This window comes from Erigeron canadensis, chromosome 1 (genome assembly GCF_010389155.1).
Source record: "Erigeron canadensis isolate Cc75 chromosome 1, C_canadensis_v1, whole genome shotgun sequence".
NCBI classification, from domain to species: domain Eukaryota; kingdom Viridiplantae; phylum Streptophyta; class Magnoliopsida; order Asterales; family Asteraceae; genus Erigeron; species Erigeron canadensis.
Genome location: NC_057761.1, coordinates 45,192,586 through 45,216,562, shown reverse-complemented (window position 1 = coordinate 45,216,562; position 23,977 = coordinate 45,192,586). Strand labels below are relative to the sequence as shown.

The 23,977-nt window shown below is 32.5% G+C and overlaps 3 protein-coding genes and 1 non-coding gene across 4 annotated transcripts; 2 read left to right on the top strand and 2 right to left on the bottom strand.

Moving 5' to 3' along the window:
- The first annotated feature begins 6,595 nt into the window (after window positions 1–6,595).
- LOC122603473 (transcription factor IIIB 60 kDa subunit-like) lies at window positions 6,596–15,485 on the top strand. The gene is made up of 18 exons (XM_043776187.1): window positions 6,596–7,056; window positions 7,137–7,218; window positions 7,381–7,453; window positions 7,540–7,613; window positions 7,699–7,775; window positions 8,342–8,398; window positions 8,482–8,594; window positions 8,990–9,078; window positions 9,171–9,257; window positions 9,814–9,894; window positions 11,322–11,627; window positions 12,177–12,255; window positions 12,356–12,474; window positions 12,792–12,872; window positions 13,493–13,630; window positions 14,201–14,290; window positions 14,506–14,559; window positions 15,114–15,485. Exons 1-18 carry the CDS (start codon window positions 6,992–6,994, stop codon window positions 15,294–15,296), a joined length of 1,848 nt encoding a protein of 615 aa, XP_043632122.1. The 5' UTR covers window positions 6,596–6,991; the 3' UTR covers window positions 15,297–15,485.
- A 2,887-nt stretch (window positions 15,486–18,372) lies between these two features.
- Window positions 18,373–18,501, bottom strand: LOC122586234. The gene has a single exon (XR_006321938.1). It is a non-coding gene; the product is annotated as a U6atac minor spliceosomal RNA (small nuclear RNA).
- A 639-nt stretch (window positions 18,502–19,140) lies between these two features.
- Window positions 19,141–19,728, top strand: LOC122593423 (PRA1 family protein F2-like). Its single transcript, XM_043765836.1, has one exon. The coding sequence runs from the start codon at window positions 19,141–19,143 to the stop codon at window positions 19,726–19,728; it is 588 nt and encodes a 195-aa protein (XP_043621771.1).
- Window positions 19,729–21,724: 1,996 nt separating this feature from the next.
- LOC122608016 (40S ribosomal protein S15-4) lies at window positions 21,725–23,228 on the bottom strand. The gene is made up of 4 exons (XM_043781101.1): window positions 23,118–23,228; window positions 22,860–23,011; window positions 22,705–22,762; window positions 21,725–22,128 (listed from the first exon to the last, which is right to left on the bottom strand). Exons 1-4 carry the CDS (start codon window positions 23,118–23,120, stop codon window positions 21,880–21,882), a joined length of 462 nt encoding a protein of 153 aa, XP_043637036.1. The 5' UTR covers window positions 23,121–23,228; the 3' UTR covers window positions 21,725–21,879.
- Window positions 23,229–23,977: the final 749 nt, after the last annotated feature.

The following is a 23,977-nucleotide window of genomic DNA, read 5'->3' as shown; positions in this document are numbered from 1 at the left end:
AGGCAAGTTGCACCGTGTGCCAACCCAAATTCGGGAACATCAAATATGAAGCCACTTATACGTAAATGTTTTATCATTGTTGGGAGTGGTCCACAAAAGCATGTCCCTTTAGATCAAGAAATGTGTAAAGAGAAATTGGCAATTGTAATCATCAAACATAATTATCCGTTTAGTTATGTTGAGAACGAGGCAGCTAGAGATGTTGCACACTTTTTCGCATTATGATGCAAAGCCAATAACAAGGAAGACTGTAAAAGCAATTGTCATAAAAATATACAAAGACAAAATGAGTTAAAAGGGGAGTTGGAAATACTAAATGGTTGGATTTGTTTGACTTCAGATTTGTGGACCTCTATTACATCAGATGGATATATGGCATTGATTCACTTTGTTGATGAAAATTGGGTTCTAAGAAAAAAAGAAGTATTAGAACTTCAAATTTATACCGTCACGTCATAGTGGTTCTTTATTGGCAAGATACTTAGATTAACTTTTTAGCAGATTGGGAAATTGAGAAAAAGATTTTTACCATCACATTAAACAATGCAAAGTATAATGATGGTTTGGTAGAATCTTTAAAGGGACATACGTTTGAATGAGGTGTTGGTTTATGATGGAGATTTCATTCACATTCGTTGTGGAGCACATGAATCTTATCGTGTGGGATTAAAAGCAATTGAAAGAGCCATTGAGAAGGTTCGTGATAGTATGTAAGAGGTTGTGGTGCAAGAAAGTTCAAGTTTGCAGAAGTTATCCAACAACATACTTTGCAATGTGGAAGGCGAGTTTATCAAGATGTTCCAACAAGGTGGAACTCAACATATCATGCTTGATTATACAATAGCTTATAGGAGTGCTTATGGTGCGCTGTATTTGGTGGATCCGTATTATGACACAAATCTCTTGAAACCTTTCTATGGAATCACAACTTTGTTTTTTGGGAGTTCTGATCCCACTTCTAACTTGTATCTCCACCAAGTGTGGAAAATGAATGTAAATATGTAATATCAAAAAGGGTATTAGGAATTCGATAAGGTGATTTAGCAAGATGGCAAAGGACGTGAAGACCAAGTTTGATAAATATTGGGAAAATTATTGTATGGTTTTGTCTTTTGCTGTTATTATGGATCCTGAGTATAAGGTTAAGCTTATTGAATATTGCTTTTCCGAACTTGATATGGATGAAGAACTCCGTGTAACAAAAGTGGAAGAAATTGTTGGTGCATAACACAAGTTATATGGTGAGTATGAGATTCTTTCTCACACAGTGAACAATTCTTCCATGTCTGGGAGTTCAAATTTTGGTACTCATGATTTTTTCAATGGGAACGAACTTGATGGATTCGAGGCATTTCAAAGTCAATATGAAAAGAATGACACAAGTGAGAGGTCACAGTTGAAAACATATTTGAAGGAACCCAATATTAATAGAAACAAAAGATTATTATTTTGCACTTTGGTGAGATAATCAAGATAGGTATCCACAATTGTCTCATATGGATCGTGATATATTGAGCATCCCAATCACTACATTAGCGAGTCATCTTTTAGTATTGGGGTCGGATTAGGGTCGGATTATAAGTAAATATTGGAGCTCCCTATCATCATCAAATGCCAAGGAATTGTTATGCACTCGTGATTGGTTGTTTTATATAGAAGGTATTGAAGATTATGTCGTTCTCTTTGTAACTTCTCATTTTTAATGCCTTATTTTATATTTTGTATATAAATTTTTATTATGTTTTTACTATTTTTTACATGCATATATGAGGATGAAGAGAAAGGACTTGCCGAAGACATTGAAGCATTAAGTCCGAGTCATACTAGTATCACTACCAGGAGAATGGAAGCATAAAGCATTGAAGGTAGTTTTTTTTTTTGATAAAATTAGTTAAATTACAAGCTTGTAATTAGTTAATTGTGTACAGTAGTATATATCTTTGATTGATTCTAATATGATTGTTTCCATGTGTACGGAAGTAAGAGTCTGGAAGACATTTGCTAATGATTTGAACTCAAATGTAGTCCACGGAGCTACTGTCTTGCTACTAATTTAAGTCACTGATTTGAATTTAACATAATATCCATTTTGTTATGCCTTAATTTGAATAGCTACTGATTTGAACACAAATGTAGTCTATTACTGTTAGAGCAATGCATTTTTCAAGAGCTTTTCAGGAGTTTGAGCTTTTCATGTTAAATTAAAAGTTTTTAAAATACTAAAAGCTTTAGCTTTAGTTTTTATTTGAAAGAAAAAGCTCAAAAATAAAACGCTACTTAGTTGAAGTAGCGTTTCAGGAACTTTAGCTTTTTGATGAAGCTTTAGCTTTTTAAAAGTTACACAAATGTCTCTTAAAGTTGCAGCTACAGCTATCATACCAAACACTTTTTAAAAAAAACCTACAGGTTACAACTCCAACTAAAAATTACAGCTTACAACTTCTACTAAAAGCTACAACTACTTTTGCCAAACATACCCTTCATGTATCATGTCTTCGATTTTATTAGTAGTTAATTTAAAAGTAGTTTACAGCAATGTAGTTTTAGTTTACTCGTATGTTGACATTTGTGTAATGGGTTTGGATTGCTTAATTTCAAAACGACACGTTTTTAAAATCGTTCGTTTTAACCGGGGCCTGCTCTGAACCTGATCAATTTTAACATGTCATCTGACCTGGTCCATACATTTTGCCACATCTAATGATGATGTATACCAAATAGATGGTGATGTTTATGATGATGAAGATGCAAATCTTGAAGAATATTAATTACAACATCAAGTTCATAGTAGTCAAATTTATATAGGTTGTTAATTTGTTATAGTTTTTCCTAATTAAATTGAATATGTGGAATATGAAAAATAAAATAAACAAAATATTAATAAAATTGTAAAATCAAACAAGAAAAACAAAAAATTTATTTTATTCTTCACGTCCGAGGATTACGTCTTATATCATTGGTTAGTTACCAAAAATAAAGATAAATACAAAGAATTTTACTACTGTATAAACGAAAAGGTTGAGAAAAGTTTGAAAGTAAACATTACATAACTTCTAGGGTCATTTTTTGAAAAAAAAAAACAAGAAAAAGTATAGTTAGTAATCAAGGGGGTTAATGAACGTCGATTATCTATCAATGGCATTTAAAGGAAAATGTATAGTTATTACAAAACGGACTAAAAATATCGCACATGAAATCAGCCAACTGGTGGATGCATACTTAGTTTTTCCATGGGTTAGACTATTTGAAATGACAAGCATGTGAGCTTTTTTATTGTAGGTTTGACATTAAAATAGCTTCATAGTATTTAATTTTTGGTTGAGATTTATTTAATTGGACCCTAGTGACCAGCAGGTATAATACTCATTTATGTTTGATAAAACGTGGCCAAATGGGAGAGTAGCCAGCCATATACTTCGTTCTTGCTCACATATTTCATTCTTATCATCCATCCCTTCCATTTTTCCTCCCTCAAATCTTCAAGCGTGTGTGATTTCTTAATTCTATTTTCAATCAAGAAGCCAATCAAGTGATAATAATAATCTTTTTTTCCTAACTTTTTATCAAATAAATTTGGGGTTTAAGAGTGTGTGGGTGGGTGAGGATGTCAACGCCCACAAAGAAGAAGCATTAAATTGGCCTAAGAGCTACACTTTTATTTCAACTCTTGTTGCACAAGCTTTTAGTTTAAACACCTTTCGGGGTTAGAAGCTTTTTGGGGTGAGACTTTTGATCTCAAATACATATTCAAACAACGCTATCATTCTAAAAGGGACTAATATTTAAAAGCTCGAGCCTTTTAAGCTATAAAAAAACTCCTTACCAAACTCACCTATAAACTTTCATTTTAAAATCTTTTTAGGACTTTTAGAAGCTTTTTACGCTAAATTTTTTTTATCTAAATAATATATCCAAACAAGATTATAATTTTAAAAGCTCCAAACTTTCTCCTAAGAAGGTAGCCAATACATTCGTCCATGGTTCGTTCCCTACTCGTTCGCCAGGGATGGACGAATCCACACCATTAGATGGGACTCGTCCATTTTTTGTTCCTCTCGTTCATTCCCATGGCTCGTTCTTGCATCGATGAGTTGTAATTGCGTTTTATTTTCTGTTACTTTTTTTTCCATATATATATATATAAATACATAATTAGACAGATATATGTGTGTGTACTGTAAAGAAAGAAATGAATTTCGGTTTGATTTTTTTTTCGACGGTCGCAAATTCATGCAAAGAAAAAGGTGGGGTTTTAGGGGTTTTTTACTTTATCCAGTCTTTTTTTTTATGTATCATTATTATTTTTCAAGTTTTACCTTATATTTTAATGTTAGTTTAAAAATAACGTTAAAATAAATGAACTTCCTTTTCTCTAAATAAATATACTTTTATTTTATTATTATTATTATTATTATTATTATTATTATTATTATTATTATTATTATTATTACGTTTGAATGTGTAAAATTAAATAAAAGGTGGGTTAAAGACTAGTCATTTGCATTGGATATATTTTGGGATGTAAAATGATAAGTTATCCTAAATATTAACCTAAAAGTCCTTTTAAAACTATAACAAAGTGACATGTAATATTTATTAATTGTTTTCTTTAATATTGCCCTTTAATTTTGACCCATGTATTAGGATAATTTTTAGGTATTTATTTTTTAAGAAGATTACCTTTTATTTTTTAGGATAACTAGATTATTTTCTCGCGTAATACGCGGGATGAGCATATCAAATTTTCATAGTAAAGTGATTAATAATTATATATAGGATATATTGAAATATGATTATATATCTATACCCATAATTTTATTTAAATTATTATTTGCTTATGTCATACTTGATATCAATTAAATTTATTATTAAAGAGTCGTAATAAGTCTACAAATAAATATATACTTTTCTATTTCCTTTTCTTTTTATAAAAAATTAGTCATTATAACACATTTAATGAAATCCATATTTTCTAAATTATCAAAAATTATATTTGGTGTCCATTAATTTAATCTGATAATTACTATTTTTATATGTATCATATGTACATGGTTTTATATTTAAAGAAAATACGATAACTAATGCCCTAAAGGCGGCAGTAGCAAAATACAACAAGTTACAAGATTTATTGCATCACAAAAGGTAAAGAGAAATTATCACAAATCGTCCCCATAATTTGCTCGATTCGCATTTTCATTCATGTAATTTTTTTTCATTAGGCATCCCTGGGCTTTTCATTTTCATTGTCAATCTCCCTCCAACAAACGTCTGTCATTTTTTATCCGTTAAACCCACGTGAGGGTAGAATCGTCTAATTTCAATACATAACATAATCATACGACCATAGTTGGTCACACTTTAATGCCATTATTCTAAATTATTATTACTTATTGTTATCAATTGTTGGTTTGTATTTACAACGTCTAATTTTCATGTACGAACAATTGCACGTTATAACTTTTAAAATTAAATTGCAAAAGATCTCAAAGTATTAATATACAACAAAGATGACAAAAAAAAAACAAACTAAAATCGACTAAAAAAAATACCACAAAAGATGAAATTGAATATACAATTTCAGTATTTCAAGATAACATTTTTTTTTAAATTTGTATTCGTAAAGGTTTTATTTATTACATATATTTAGTAAACTATTTTATTAACATTTATAGTTTTTGCATTTTAAAAATCTCAACTATTTTAATGTATAACTTTTTTGTTTTAATTACCACATATTACGCGGAAATAAGCTGGTGTTTCAATATTAAAAAAAAAATCAAATAAAAAAGTCAAAACTTAACATAACATTTGTGACCATTCGAAGGTAAACACATGTAATCCGAAATTTTTCTATATGCATTTAAAGAAAATATTGACTATGGGTCGTTACAAGTATTCAGAGAAAAAAACTCCAAGACTTGTCATCCCTAAGGATCGAACTCAAGACTTTGGGTAAAACTCGGGATGTCTCTGACCAGTTGGACTAGTTATCATTGACAATATATATATATATATATATATATATATATATGTTGACGGTGATACTATTTATTAAGAGAAAAGTGATTATGGGGCTGTTATTTATCCAACTTGGGTGAAAAACCCTTACATATCAGTTTTTTAATATTTTGAATCAATATTTGGGCCCCCATGATTTTCATAGTTTAAAAAAAGGTATGTGAAGGGTTTTTCACCCAACTTAGATGCCTAACAGCCTTATATTCCCTTCCCCATTTATTAATTAGTATTAATAGATACTCTTTTAATTAAATGAAACGAGCATAGTACCCGCGCGTTGCAGCGGCTAGAAGATGAGGATAATATAAAATGAAGGCGGTGGTGGTGATCGAAGAATGCGAAGGAGAAGGATGTTGTGTGTTTTGTGGGTTTAAATTTTTGATAAGGGTACTTTCGGTAGATACTTAAGGAGGTGTAAAAAACAATAGAAGTAAGAAGGGTATTATGAGAATGAAAAAGTTGTTTAATTTCTTAAAACCAATACCTTTATAAGGGTTTATAGATATAGATATAGATGTAAGTGACATCTAAAAAAGGAAATTTAAATCATCAAAGCTCTAATGGCTGAGAGTTGATTGGAATTAGTCCTGGAGCCTCTCCGCCCTCAAAAACCCTTCTTTACCAAAGAGATATAAACATCTTCCCTATTATTTTTTTTAAGCAGGAAAGACTTATTTAATACCCTAAATAAAATAAAATAGACCAATTGCCGTGCTTGTTCAGCCTCATCGGCGTCTGTCTGCAATCGGAGTGGGGTAAATAGTTGTTTCTTGAATCATCGGATCTCCAAAACTTGTTGGGGTTACGGCTAAAACTGTTAATGCCCATGCTAGGGTTTTAGGCTCGTAACGCCTGGGTTTTTAGGCCCTCCAATTTTAACGCTTTTCCAAATTTAGACAAATTTTCAAGTGAAGTTATACACTAATAATACGATTGTTCATTATAAAGCAGCTTGAGACGCCCAAATAAAATTATGACTTGGTGCCCTCATTGTGTCAAAAATAGCCAAACACATCGTGATCACACCACCGGCAGCGTGTAAGTTTCCTTGTCGTAATTAGTAACTATAAATTTACAATCTTTATTGTGTATAATGTAATATATTTGTTATAATTCAGATGCTGTGTTGATTGCGGAAAAGTCATATCTCAAGATTTATATACAGAGGATGCTACTTTTGTTAAAGATGCCGGCGGAGGGGTATGTATATATATACTCACTCTTTTTTAATTTATTTTGTTAAATGCAAATATCTGTATGTAATGATAATAAATACTAGTAAGATGCACCTTACATACAATTATCTGCATTTTGTTGTTTATTTGACTACTTGTGTTTACGTATAACAAAAATTAAATGCAGGCTCGTCTGGCAGGCAACCTTGTTAAAATGGGAAGTGCTTGTTCCGAGTCACATATAAGAACCCTAAACAAAGGTACTCTCATTGTCATTTCGGTTTTATATTTGAGTTTATATCAAGGAAGTTGTAGTTATCATTTTTTTAAAATATATTTATTGCAGGGAACACGGTAATCTATGAACTCACAGACAAATATGGGATCACCAACGTCGATCACGCTACTAAATATTACCAGGTTTCTGTTTTCCATCCTTTTAATATCTGTCGCATCAATGTGCTTATTGAAAATATTAGTTTTGATTGGATAAAAAAAATTGTAGATAGCTGTTGAGCGTGGCTTTACAAGGGGACGTAGAACATCTCAAGTTGCAGCTGCCTGTCTTTATGTTGCTTGCCGGTTAGTGGTTTCTTTTACATCAATATCATTCTAGTATCTAAACTCTAAAGTAGCATTTTTTTTAATAATCAATGTTGTTGTATCAAGTTGTTACGTCACTGCACCTGCTGTCGTTAGAGTCATCAAACAATGTCACATGTTCTTCATCTCAAAAAAACCCGACAAACATAATGCACTGATATACTTCTGGTTACCTGTATTCTACTATTTACCGTTTGTGTTCCAGAATATACTGATGTGAAAACCACATTATAAATGATCTTGGAGTTATCTAAATTCATATGGTATGATACCTAGCTAATATAGCTTGGAAGCTATATTTGTTTAGAGATATTATATATTCTGTTCATGTATTTGCCCATTGAAAGTTACATGTAATATTCCAAGTTTTCATGTACAGTGTAGTTAGTCTGCTTGTGTATCAATGTATGTGCTACTCTCTACCTATATCCATTGGCATACATTTTGGCTTTGGCTGTTATGGTTTAACAGTATAATACTTTCAATTTGTGTTATTTTCTGGTTAGATTACTAATCAAATATTAATTTTTTTATATATTTTGCAGGGAACTAGAAAAACCTTTTCTGCTTATTGAATTTTCCAGTGAATTAGGTGTTAGTGTGTAAGAAATCACCTTTTTTAACTGTCAAATATTTTTCGAAAATCTTATCATGGCAATATGATGCTATAGTTTTTTATTTTCAGCTACGAGTTAGGCACTGTGTATTTACAACTATGCAAGCTGCTAAGCCTCCAGGATCATCCCTTTGTTCAAAAACCAGTTGATCCTAGCCTTTTTATGCATAGATATACAAGTGGTAAGATTTTGTTTCCCGTTTATGTAATACTTATTTTCTTTCAAGAATCTTTTGGAAGCTGCCTAACTTCCAGACATCTGTCAACTTAGTCATCTTGTTGCATTTGTCTTCAACAAATTTAATTGATTTACTTTGACCGATGTAGGTGGAAAAGTGGATACTTTTTATATTTCGTTGGTGTGTTTTGTTATTGTAATTTAGATACTTGTTAGTTTAGTATGATGAATGGTTTTGGAATATCAAGTGTACTGTTTTCGATGTGTTTAGTGTATGTTTTATGCTCGGTGCTTGTTTATATAGGTTTGTTTGTTTTCTAAGAGGTCGACCTTATATATGTTTATATACTGTATAGATGCTATGTATGATACCCCAAAAATGTTTTTTGTTTGTTGTAGGACTAATGAAAAATGATGATAGTAATAATAAGAAAGTTCTGAACACTGCATTGCACCTTGCAGTTAGCATGAAAAGAGACTGGATTCAGGTTTGATGCCTTCTAAAATTTTAAAATTTTATAATAGGTTTTTTTTTCTCTCTTTGCAAGTTTCAGTACTTATTCCGTGATTTTATTTACAGACTGGGAGGAAACCTAGTGGTATATGTGCCGCGGCTATCTATGTTTCTTCAGTGTTACATGGATATAATTTTTCAAGAGCAGATGTTGTACGTGACATTATACTTGGAATTATTTCTCCATGCTTACAAGCTGCCACCATATGTTCCTTTAATGTGGATATAATGTCACGGATCATTTTTTCACTTTTCATGATCAATCTGTGAACTTTTGTTTTTACAAGTTTTTTTTATATAGAATTTTACAAATTCCATTTAACCCATTACTCAACTCGCCAAACCTACTCATTTTACACATTATATTTTTTCGAGCGGAGTAATAAATTTATATAAAAATAAACTACAAGATGCACCGGTGAATGTTATCTTTGATGGATGCTTGTGCATTGGCTTTATGATGTCTTTACTTTTGAAGCACACACCACACTCTAGCCACAAGTACTTCAAAAATTTTAGAGTTGCTATCAAGCTTTTGACTTGTCTATTCCTTGATCAAAGCAACACTTTTTTAGCTATATGAATTTTAATGTTATTTACAAGAGAGAACACTTTCCAGTGTGACCTCTGATCTTCCTTGCTCCTCAAGGAGGAAATCTCTGCTATCAGATATTTTAGTTTTATGTTCTTTGTTCATTATCATCTCCAGGTTAAAGCTGTACACATATGTGAAGCAACATTGACAAAGCGATTGATTGAATTTGAAAATACAAAAGCTGGGAGTTTAACAGTAAGTTTTACTGCTACATATATCTGCAGTGTTGATCATCTTATGCTTTTTGATCTATCATAGATCATTTTCCCGTTGGAATTAACTGATAGTTGTTATAGCTCATTTGCTTCATTTTCTTGATTATTCTTAGTACACATTAGTTTTTTTTTTCATTCACCGTAGACTTTTTATTCCCATAGTTCCCTTCGAATGTTCTTTCCTACCTTTTTTTCAGTATCCATTCGTATCCCGTCTAGTTACTTTCATGGTAAATAGTATGCTTTATAGGTTTGCTAAACCTTGAAACCTCAGAGAATGTGACTGATATGCATACTCATCATTCTCCTTGTTGGGCTAAAATAAGCCTTAAAAGTACCAAGGCTCATGTTAACTGACAATTTAGGAGGCGTTGATCAGGCTTACCCAGAAGCTATAATTACATCTTTTGGGTCCAACACATGCCATATAGAGAACTATACAACACTTGGTTGCTACTCATTTTTTGGTTTTCTCATATGACCCTACAATCAAAGTTAGCGTTATTGTTTGGGGTTGGAACAGCGAGTACTAGAGATGCCATGATTATCATGGATCGAATCCACGTGTGAATATGTGATTAAGTCTCAAGTACTGCTTTAAGTCGTATTAGTCTGGTAAATGCTTGAATTTGTACCTCACTTTTCATTTTATAATTTGTTTTTAGTGAACTGGAACCAAATAATGAGGTTTAATTAAACATGCTGAAAAGTCTATCTTGATAACATGTTATGTAAGAAAGCAGTATCAACACAAGTAAATTATTGAATTTTTACTTAAATACAATCCTGCATTAGTGTTTCCATCAAATGCTATTACCTCTATTTCCTACCTCATGTTATGTGTATGTGATAAATGATAATGTATGCTAAGATTTATATGATAACTATCGGCATTGCATCAAGTTTTGTGGTTTGTGAATGATTACATGTTCATAAGTTACATATCAATACTAGTATACTACTTAGTTAGGTAATATATGATAGGGTCAGGATATAAACATTTCAGAAATTGAGCAGTAAAATAACAAAGCAAACATGACTAGGAACATGATTACGGCTTATATTCATGAGATCGGAAAAGTTTCTTAATTATGTGCTGATGGTCTATCTATAGTTAGAAAAAGCAATAATAGTATTTACATAGTCAATAAGCAGTGATGGTATTCCCTTAGTTAAATAGGCAAATCTTATACTCATATCCTTTCACCCAAAATCTATGTATAGGGGTTTTGAGGCCTCTTGGAAGCAGGTCGGATTTGTATTTTGCTTGTTGTTCCTTGATTTTCAAATAATTTCTATAAACAGTTTATTAACTTATGCTGTGTAGCAGGATGGTATAATAGCTTATTAAAAACTTTTTGTTTTTGCTTATGGTATTACTCTAATGTAACTGGAATTGTTGACTAGATTGAAGAATTTACAAATGAAGCTATGAAATTCGAGAAGGATATGCGGTACTGCAAACAATCTGCCATTGACATAAAGATGCCTGGAGCAACGGAAGTGGTCTGCCAGCATAAAAACAGTGCTGTTCAATCTGGTTTTGGCCTTTGTAGGAACTGTTATCTGGAGTTCTGTGGGGGACTTGATGGTTCTGAACCTCCAGCATTTCAACGTGCTGAAATGGAAAGATTATCCAAGGAATCAGTGAAAAGTATGACGGACTCAACTCTTAACAAAGAGCCCCTCCCAAAAACTACTGCGAATGGAAATGTATGGATAGCCATTATTGCGCTTGTGCTTCACTGCAACTTATTCACTCACATTATTTACAGCGATGTGGCTCCATCTCAAGTTGATAAATTCAATTTGACTTGCTATCATGTTGCTTTAGTATAACATCTAGAGGTGGCAAATAGGGCAGTGTAGACCAGAAACACTTTTTTTTACTTAAGTTTGTTAATAGTTAGATAATGTGTCAAATATGACTAAGAAAGTTCTATTGGTTCAGTAACCTACTTTTCTTTTACTTCAGTGATTTGTTGGTATTTATGCAATTATAATACACTTTCGATGGCTTAACCTGCTCACCCATTTAAAGCTTCTTTTACTGTAATTTTGTAAATTTAACCTTTCGAACTACAACTTAGCCCAAGTTTACCCATTTTGGACTCACCTTTTCCAATTAGGAGAACTTGTTCTGCATGTCCTTACAACTGTTTTATGACCACTATATATGTTGCTGATATGTACATGTAGAGTTTAGATTATGTTTATTACGGATCAATGTTTATTGAGGTGTTGACTTTTCCATAAATGTAGGGTAGTCAACATTACAGTGAACTCCAAGCAAATGCCAAAGAAAGGTATGAAGGCTCCTCACTAGAGTTCCAATGTGCTTGTAAGTTGTATTCCCATTCTTTTTGCGACCATGCTTCAGTTTCGGTTGAGGATATCGTGTTTTTATACTTTATTGATCTTCTTTGACATAATTTTATCAGCTCCCAACTCTGGAAAAGTCGACAGAATTGGTGATACTGTAGATGCTTTTGAAAACTCGAAGGACCCCCCTGCTACTGTTGATGAAACAGATACCCTCTCTGAAATTGATGATCATGAGGTACATGAATCTTAAAAAACTAATTCTAATATACAAGCAAAAAGCTGTAACTAGTATCATTTTATTCTACAATTTGATGTTTCATTATAAGGCATCAAGTTATCCTAAAACTTGTCTCATTACTGGTGGTAAGTTAGTTGGATAATTAATTAAATATGCGTTACTTTTATAATGATAACTTATAAAAGTCAAAAGTCGGCTCTAAACTGCCGATTGCTTTATATTAACATTCCCTTGCCTCTTTATTTTATTTATTGCAATAAGTTATATGCTGTATTAGCTTTGTATCAGTATATTAACATTTATTTGGGGTGTAGGTTGATTTTTACCTGCACACTGAGGATGAAACTCGGCTTAAGGAGATCGTATGGACACATATGAACCAAGATTACATACAGGTGATTATTTAAATAATGTCACTTTAATGCTTCAGTAGAGATGTGGCGAATTCTACCCGTTTACTTCAACAAATATAGCTTCAGAGGAAATTGGTCAAAGACCGCTCAAAGTGTATGTTTAATAAATAAGTAGAGCCACCTAATCGCTTTACTCGAAAATCTAATTGTGAAGTACATATTATGTTTGTAGTCATGTTGCACATTATGGGTGTGTTTGGTTTGTAAAAGAGTATGATATTGGCCTATTGGGTATATGTTTGAAAGAACGGTAAAAGAGAAAGTCAGAAAATAATGAATTTGATTTATTTTTTCTTTTTTTAGAAAAAAGATAATGGGAGAGGGCTTATGTAGTTATGAGTGTGTAAGAGAGACAAAATAGCAAAAGTGTTTGAGAGATAGTATACCTTGTAAAAAAGTAACAAACAGACACTAATTATTTTGAAAGTTACAAAATTTTGAACTAAAAGTGTTATGTATACCTGGTTCATATAAAAACTTGTCGGTTTTGACCCAACTAAATCCACCCATATTATCCCCTATACTTCAGAGGAGTGTAACATGTAGATTGATGGGTAATGCTAGTATTTTATAAGTATTGAAGATATAAAATGGTTTTCCAGGAAGAAGCTGCTAAGAAAGCTGCGGCAGCTGCTGCGGCAGAAGCTGCGCGTAAGCTCTATACCGGGACCTCGGAGGAAATACGTGAAGCACAGGCACTTGCTGCAGCAACAGCTGCAGCTGTTGCAAGCAAAAAAGAGGTAAATGTATCTCTTTTTGCATCACAAAGTTAAATTTTGGAAAATTGGCTCAGTGATATTCTAGGTGACAAAAATGGCGGGTTGGGTAACTGGTCAAAACAGGTAGATTTTTTTGCTGATTGAAATGGGTTAATGTGAACCATGTCTAAGTTTGTTTGGTTTCTATACACTACCATTGTACCAAATATGAGTATCGAAATTTATTTTTTTCATGAGTAATTTACTTCTTTAAATAAAATATTCTAGCATATTTTGTGTACTAGAACTGACTTTTGGAGTTTTGGTGAGCTTTGACTTTTGACCTGTTTTATTCTAGCTAAAAGTTTCAATTTAAACCGTTTGAAATAAAACATTACATCCACTATTCTTAGGGAAGTGGGTCAAATTGCTATATTTTATTTGAACTCGAAATTCATAGTAACCTTGTAGGAGTCCTCTTTGAACAACGTTATTACACAATTATAATAATTATGTTGCTTGTCCTATGAAGTTGAGCTAGATCGGTTCATGCATGGTTAATTAGCCGTTATATTGGTATTCATGCTTTTATTTGCTTTTGATGTGAATCAGAAAGATAAACATAGGCGAGCTATGGAGGCCAAGAATGCTAAGCCTGCCCAAACTGCTGCAGAAGCTGCTGGTCAATTGTTCACAAAAAAGGTTTGTTCCCAGATTATAAGTATATCTTTGGAACTTGATGCGCAATTTTTTCCAGAAGATACATATAGTATTTAGTATTTACTCATTTGTATTATTATGATATTTAAGAAACAGATCCCTGTCGTTTCCAGCATTGGAAATTAAAGTGGTATGTATCTTTGAAAATGATCAAACTCTGTGTCTTAACAACTTCTTTTCTTTTGATTTTGTTGCAGAAATTAAGTTCCAAAATTAACTATGATGCGCTAAAGGATATCTTTGATGACGAGGTAAACATTTTAGCCTTTATCCATTTTTTTATTTAGTATGCTTGTCGAGTTTGTTCATATATATTTTTTCTGTCTTTTTCTTTTCCATGCTCATCTGTTTTAATAAACTAAGGTAAAGAGTTTGATGATCATTTCATCTATCAAATACTATAAACCAATAAAAATAAATTAGTAATTAGTTATTCTAACGAGAGTTAAAGTAATCTAAAGCATCCTCGGAGTGCCCCATCTATTTACTCTAGACAGTTTATTCAGGCTGTTTCAAATGGTTTTTCTTTGGTTCAGTTACCAAGCCTAAAAAGAAAACTGTTCCAATTAACCTAAGATTTGGTACGGGTTATTGTTAGTTTGTTTTCAAATATTTTCAAACATCTTTAAATAAAAGTGTGTTTGGCCTCATATGAATAGCATCAACTTTTTGTAATGATGAAATGATTAAATTGATCTTGAAGATTTTCACAAAACTAAATGTTTTATATTTCTGTGACGGGTGGAACATCTCATTGATCTGAGCTTTCAAATTTAAGTAAGTTATCCATGTTATGTTATTGCAGCCAAGTCCAAAAAAGAGCCGTATTGAAGATGAGGATGACGGATCTGGGAAGGAACCTAAAGAAACAAACGACAACGAATATAATGATGATGAAACAGAAGGTCACGAATGGAACTATGATGATGAATACCAAATGGATGGCGATGTTTATGATGATGAAGATGCGTATCTTGAAGAATATTGATTACAACATCGGATTGCATTATTTCAGATATCACTATTATTTCTATTTTTTACAATCTCCATACAAAGTTCATAGTGATCAAATTTATATTAGTTTAAGATGATTGTTTATCTATTATAACTTGTTGGTCAGAAATTATTATTATTATTATTAGTTTGATAGTTTCTAGAGAAAATTACATTTTTAGTACCTCAAATTGGCAACTTTTGCACTTTTAGTCTCCAGCTCAGAAAATAGCAGTTTTCATACCTAAAGTTTCGTGTTTTTTTAACCTTTGGTACCACGTTCTTACGGCGTTAATTTTTGCTGTTAACTGTGTTTGGTATTTTAGTTTTTTAATACTTCAAGTTGTCAATTTTTTCACTTTTGGTACCTCAAGTAGACAACATATTTTTAATACACTCTCCAATTTCCATCTCACATATTAGTATCTATCAAACAACACAAACTCAAAAATCAACACACATTGCGATCTAATCTCGTTTGTAGCAAATATATTCATCAGTAATAGATTCCGTTCAGATCTCGTTTGTAGCATATTCCGCTCAAGTTTCGTTTCCGATCGATGGAGAGGGTAATGCAGGAGCGAGAGGGTGTTCAATAATATGAAGAAAAGATATCGATGGTGGGTGCGTTTTCCGACAACATGAGTTTTTTCCGGCCATCGATCCACCAATGCATTCAGTTCCTCCACCATCACCCGTAATTACACCACCAACATATAATATTTCAAGAATGGATACATAACATTGGGTGTTTTTTTAAGAGCCGTAAAAAAAAGGTAAAAAAAATAAAAAATTAAAAAACTCATATGTGTTGATTTTTGAGTGTGTTGTTTGACAGATGCTAATATGTGAGATGGAAATTTGAGAGTGTAATAAAAATATGTTGTCTACTTGAGATACTAAAAATGAAAAAATTAACAACTTGAGGTATTAAAAGTGTAATTTTCTCAAAAGGAGGGGGTTCAAAAGACTAAAATATCCCTCACGTATTTGTCACGTGAGGGAGTTAACGACAAAACTTAACGTCGTATGAACGTGGTACCAAAAGTGAAAAAAAACACAAAACTTTAGGTATGAAAATTGCTATTTTTTGAGTTGAAGACTAAAAGTGCAAAAATTGCCAAGTTGAGGTACTAAAAATGTAACTTTCTCTAGTTTCTATTATACATAGGCATCTTGTATATCCTATCGTCTGGGTATTTATAAAATAGCATTATTAAAGTTTATTAAACTTGATCTAATAAAATTTATTTATAAATGGAGGTAACTACAAAGTGTAAGGACTGAAATGTTTGAAAACTATAGAATGTTAGTCGTAAAGTTAAAACAATTTTCGTGAATGGATGAACTTCGAAACACGAGGCTTTCCCAAAAGTAGACGATGTACATATATGTAACCTAAGAAACATACATTATTTTGATTACAATTACATAACGAAGTGTTCTATTATATGACATATGGAATGTGATTTCATAAAAGAAACAATTTTGATTTTTTGGGTAGTACTTTTTTACATTCTATCCGCAAATACAAGTTAATTTATGTCTTCTCGTGTTCCCACAGTTCATAATTATCTAAGATGAAACTATATTTTATTTTGAGATATTTTTGTATATTTAATAGTTTCATTTTATCTCATTGATCAATAAAATCGTAACTGTAATATATCAATCAATTACCATTGTTTTTTGCTCTTTCTCTCCCTTCAATTAAATAATAAAATTCACCCAAATCATTCAAAATGTTTTACCTGACAAACCGTAAATCGTTAGACGAAACAAAAAACATGGGTAATCTTAAAATTTTGTCCTCTTTCATTAGAGATCCAATTCGATATACTTTTGACAACTTTTTAATTTTCGTTTTTTTTCCTCTTGTACTTGTGTACCTACACATGTGTAGGATCATTGTTTTCACATGTAAATTACTAAATGAACATATGTACACAACAATGAAGGTTAAGGGCGGAGACCGTCAATCCATGGCGGAGCCATGGTAGTCAAGGCGGAGCCCGTCAGTTCATGGCGGAGCCATAGCGGCTAAAGACGGAGCCCGTTAGGTTGATCACCCATCATCGGTCACCCCCTATGACCTATCACCCTCTATGACCTATCCCACTATAACTTATCACCCTCAATGACCTATCACCCCCACCAGCTTTGGTTTATGAATATCCTTAAGGACGAAGCCCGCTCCGAATCATAATTTTTGTTCAACCTACATATGTGTAAGTGTAAGTACCAAAAAGAAAACAAAAATTAAAAAGTCGTCAAAAGTATATCGAATTGGATCTCTAATGAAAGAGGATGAAATTTTAAGACTACCCATGCTTTTTGTTTTGTCTAACGATTTACAGTTTGTGAGATATAGCATTTTGAATGAATTGAGTGAATTTTATTATTTATTTGAAAAGAGAGAAAGAATGTGTGGTCTAGAATAGTTATTGAGTTCTTTTTTTCTTATGAGTTTTCAAAATAACTCACCCTTATATATATAAATGTATCTCCAGTCTAGGATTTATACACACTATACTTAGTTACATCTTTTGCAAATAAGATGAAAGAAGAAGAAGGAAATTGTTGTCAAATACTGTAATAGTTTGGACCGAGAAGGATGAGATAACATTGCTTAAGGCTTTGAAGAATACAGACGATAAGTCAGACATGATATGTCTACTTTTGGCAAAACCAAGTTTGGATATTTCAAACTTGTTCGAACGCATGGTGGCTAAAAAAGTATCCTCGTTCGAGCAAAACTTCTTTAAAAGTTTAGGAAAACAAATGCCAACGACAAATAGTAGTGGTCACGGCGCTTTGGTTCATAAGCTTAGCAAAAAGATTCACGGTCTTGAAATTGTCGGTCCTTATATGTGATCGTTTTGATAACAAAACATCACTTTAAACTTCTTTAAAAGTTTAGGAAAACAAATGCCAACGACAAATAGTAGTGGTCACGGCGCTTTGGTTCATAAGCTTAGCAAAAAGATTCACGGTCTTGAAATTGTCGGTCCTTATATGTGATCGTTTTGATAACAAAACATCACTTTAACGACCCGACAATTGAATGGGAAAAATTGTTTGGGTTATAGATTCACCGAAGTGACAAGCCTTAACCAAATGCGTAGTAACAGGTAAAAGCTCGAAAGCCGTACCCGTCCCTGTCAGGAGAGATGCCAACCATCTCTCCTTCTTACAAACACATTTACACATGCTCGAAACCCGTATATAAACCCCTGCTCACTTATATGTTTTACCGATGTGGGACACTGCTTTTTTCCTTTCTAGTAGTATTTCCTTTTTTATTACTTATTTTCATCTTTAAGATTTAATTTTTTAATTAAAAAAAAAAGCTAAAAGTATAAAGCCCTCGTAACAATAATATAGGCTCTCCCCTCTCATGTGTGTACGTAGAGTGCAAAATAAATAAACGAAACATTTTACCTATATTGTGTTAAAACAAAGTTTATTATTGAAAACGTTAAAACGAACGTTTAAAAATACACATCAAACTTGTAATAATGTAATGCATGTATAAATCATTGATCCATATTTAATCTATAAACATTTGATAATCCATTAACAGAAAGAAAATGAACATGAACCGTATAATAGTTAGAGCCAGTAGTCATTAACAAATTATTAATCAACATAAAAATAAAGTAATAAACCCATATAACAGTCACGATTATAATTACTCGTATATATCTATTATACCATGTTAACGTTTTAAACATCATGCTAGTATAATTAGAAAAATTAGAAATCAAGAAAATAAATCGGCCCTACAAAAAAAAAAACTAACAAATCATAATTCTTTATTGTTTTCCCCGATTAGATCCATGACACCACCATCCACCACCACCACATCACCACCATCAACCACCACATTCCATCATTCAATCCGTCCATGGCTAACCGACTTCTTCGCAACATCCACCCTCTCCCTCCCACTCTCCTTCACGGAACTCGCTTTTCGTATACAAAAAAACCTCCACACATTCCATGCCAACTATCTCATCATCACAGCCCTAATATTCTTATCATCCCTTGTCATTTTTCATCACCCAATTCTATTCATCTTTTCCATTCTCATCATTTCCACGTCCATTTACGTGGGTCTTGTTAGAGATGAACCGTTTTTAGTTTTCGGTTTTGAAATACGTCAGAGAAGGGTTCGTGGTGTGGTGTACATGGTTACTTTTGTTGTGTTGGTTGTCAATGATGTTTGGTGGAATGTTTTCACATCAGGTTTGGTTTCCGCAGTTGTGGTTTGTTTGCATGCGGTTTTCAAGACTCCTGATCATGATGATGCTGATGATGTGGAATCGCCTAAATATGGTGAGTTGTTATCGGTTATTGATGACAATGAAGGCGATTCAGGCATTTTGCTGGCTCGGGATCTTATACGCTCGAGTGATCATGTTTGATTAAATGCAATGCAACTCATTGTATGTAGATTGATTAATTGAATGATCATTCATTATATTGCTCTTTCGGATTTCATGGTTTGTGACTTTCTGGCTTATGATTTTTGATTCTGATAGATAATAATGGTAAGAAGGCGTCACATACATACACGTAGCTAGACTAATACCTTGACTCGCAATTACCTCAAATATGTGTACGAAACTGGAAGTGGAATTCTTTAAAAATTCACATAGTTTGAAAAAATCATAGATGCAGAGTGCCAAAACATTTCGGAATAGAAGTGACAAAGATGATATCCATATTAGTCTAATGTTAGCTGCCTGCCTAACTCTTGGGTCCATATTGACTTTGTGTTCCTTTTTCATTATTGAATTATACAAGATTTATAGAAGATGTAGTTCATCACATTGAATCTCCTATAATGCCTGCTTCAGCAGGCCTTGCTGACCAATTGTAATTAACTAATTATGGAAGCTTGATTTGATGTGCTTGGTTTCTTCGTAATCCATGCACTGATCAATTACAAAGATACGATGTTTTGCTGTGACGTAACCTCACTGTTAAAAATTGAAATTAACTAATTATGGAAGCTTGATTTGCTGTGCTTGGTTTCTTACTAATCTGTGCACTGATCAATTACAAAGGTACAATGTTTTGCTGTGACGTAACCTCACTGTTAAAACTTAAAAGTCCTTTTAATTTATACATCATGTACCTTCTATTTCATTGACTTACATACCAAGGATAGGTTAGTACATTGCCCTCGTATCTATGGCCATTCTCCTGATAGACAACTAGTACCGTTATATGCATTAGTTATTCAAAGGGTTTGTTATTTCGCCTTTGAGATCAACATAGAGTGTTACTAAGTAACTTTGTTATTTATAAACATAGAGTTTTTCATAGCTTGAACACATGAACTATTTTCCCATTAGCCTATAGACATTACAATTTACAAGTTAATGCACAATCTAAAGAGTGATTATGAAAAATCCTAAACTTCATTAGAAAGAAGAAACTTCTTCACTTAAAATAAGAATCTCACTTTTCCACTTAAACATCGTTATCTATACTATATTATAAAGCAGATTCCTTCCAGATTTTCAACATTGAATTGAAATTTTCAATATTGATTTTAAATACATCCCAAAATACCCCTCTCATCTATTCTATATTTATCTAAAATAACTATAATACTCTTTTTCTCTCCTCAAATCTCAACCAATCATTTTTTTCTCTCTCCTCCATAAATCATTTATTTCTCTAATTCATTCAAAATCTTTTATCTCAAAAACCGTACATCGATAAATTATAAAAATTGTATGGGTGTTCTTAAAATTTCATGCTCTTTCATTAGAGATGTCATTCGATATACTTTCGACAAATTTTTAAATCCGAGAGCGGAGCCCGTACGGCTAAGGCATTTGACTATCATACTCTATCACATATCAACTCCTATAACCTATCATACTCTATGACCTAGGTATCACCTCACCATCTCACCGCCGCAACACGCAGGTACTTGCTCTCGTGGATTTTAAAAGCTAAACTTTCCAGTATAACAAATAGAGAGAGAGTAAGAACCCATACAGATGTGGCAGACACAATGTGATTACTGAAGTTTCAGTCACAAGATTCATCGACATACCCGCAATTAGTTCAATGGAAATAAAACTATAATCTTATTAAATGCAGACATCATATCTGCAACTACTTGGGATTTTAGTTAGAAACTGCACATACACAAACACAGTTTGGGTAACTATCAGATTTCAGTTTTAACCAGTTCGGATTTGGATCAACTGGGTAAACTTGGCTATTTATATTTTTTAACTTGCACACTTAAAACTCAACAAATTCATCAATCATTCAGTTTGAGGAACCAAGACCTCAAATTTTAATCATCATTTTAGCTAATTTCATCAATCGTTCAGTTTAAGGAACCAAGTCCTCAAATTCCAATCGTCATTTTAGCTCTAAAAGACCCAAACAAGGTACGAAAATAGATTCAAAACGCATACGATTTTTAACACAACATGTGTTTTATATGTCTGAAGGACTGCAAACTTAAAAGAACCTAAATACCAAAGTCTAGTTAATTCTTAGTAGGCAAAAATTAAATGACAGTGAAAAATCAGGATATTTCCTGTTCACTTCAATGGAATAAACCTAGAAGAGTGGGTAGCACCAATACCAGGCCTTCCATGCTTAACAGGTTTGTACGAGAGCGAAAACTCAGCCAGGTAGTGTCCAATCATCTCGGGCTTAATTTCAACCTGATTGAAAATCTTCCCACTGTACACACCAACAATGCTTCCAATCATTTCAGGAACGATGATCATGTTCCTCAGGTGGGTCTTCACACATGCTGGCTTCTCACCAGCAGGCGCCTCACGTTTCTGCATATACAGTAAATTATTATATTGAGTCACATACTTTATAAAAGTAAAACAAAGCATACACAAAACTCATATCCAAAGCAAACGTTAAAAACATTGAATAAGACAGCACTGCAAGGTCTGTAAGCAAATACACAATCGAATGACGAACAATCAACTCTACCAAATAATTTACACTGCACCTATCCTAAAAGAAGATAGTAATATAGTATGCACCTTTATTCAGTTTTCACAGCACTATTAAATGGTATCCAAGAAATCAAGCCGCGTGACATTCCAAATGGTGAAAAACCATTAAAACTTAACAGATTTGTGTCTCAGAAACATTATTCGTACCTTTATCTAACTATTCAAGTTTCTCCCATTAAAATCCTCCAAGTTAACACAAGCACTAGTATACAAACATTAACCAATGAGATAATATGAAATACTACTAGTCTAATATCAACACAATTTGCAGTAAAAAAAACAATGCTCCATTTCTACACATAAACAGTTAAATAAAGTTACAATAATGTGAATAAATATCATGTAAGAAATATATATATATAATATATATAAAGTTAAAATACATACAGCCTTGCGGAGCTTTTTAATCAGAGCCATTGGCTTCCTCTTCAAACCTCTCTGGAACCTTTTATTATTATCAAAAAAATAATAATAATAACAAAGATTAATTAAAAATGTTAAGAATATAATATATAGATATAGATATAGAAATAGAAATAGACCTTCTGCGAGCACGAGCAGTGAAGAGCTTAACAAGGTCATCAGTAGACATATCAAGAAGAGCATCCAAATCAACACCTCTGAAGCTAAACTTCTTAAACGTTCTCTTCTTTGGTGCTCCTGCTCCGGCCGCCACATCAACCTCTACATCCGCCTATATAACCAAATAGATATATATATTATATATATTCATATAATCAGTTTGTAAATCTGATAAGTGTGAAAAAGATAGAGAGAAAGAAGAATAGAATCGGTCTCACCATTGTTGATTTGTTGCTGCTGCTGCTGGTTGCTGAAAGTGTGTAGTTAGGGTTTGTGGATGTGATAAAAAAAAAAACTAGCCTAACCACCCTTTTTGATGTCTGTATTTGGTATATACGGAAAAATAAGGCCCATCAAAACCCATATGTATTTTTGGGCTTATGCCCAAGACCATTTGTAATGTCCCCATTTACAATTTTAAAAAGGTAACTCCCAATGTTGTCTTCTATGGGTTTTGGGTCCCAATACCGTCTTCGATGGTGTATGGGGGAGGTTGATACGTAGACAATCTTACCCCTACCAAAGGTAGAGAGGCTGCTTCCAGGTTCTACCATAGGTAGAAAAGGACCTCCAACCTTGTTGGGCATGAGGATCGAACCCATGACCTAAAACATATTAAATGATTTTGAATGACATAAAAGATTTAAGGATATAAAAATGAATGAATTAGAGGTTTTAAATGATTTATGAATAAGAGAAAAAAAAATGAATGCTTGAGATTTGAGGGGGAAAAAAAATGAGTAGCTGAGATTTAAGGATATTATAAACATATTTGGTGATGATATTCAAACTAATTGATAAAGATATGAGTAATTTGGGTGTAAAAATTACATGACATAAAAATTTCATGGAACAGCACTAATTGAATTAAGATTTCAAGTGAACCAAGCACTAAAACATATATAGAAATATCCAACAAATAACATCAATGTTAACCGTGCAACTAGTACAATCATTCAATAACAATTGTTCATCCATATCAATAACCTCTTATAAAGCATATTGGCTTCTCATATATTAGGAAATTCAGCACTTTTTTATGCCCAAAATATCATTATTTCTTAATATTAATTCCCCT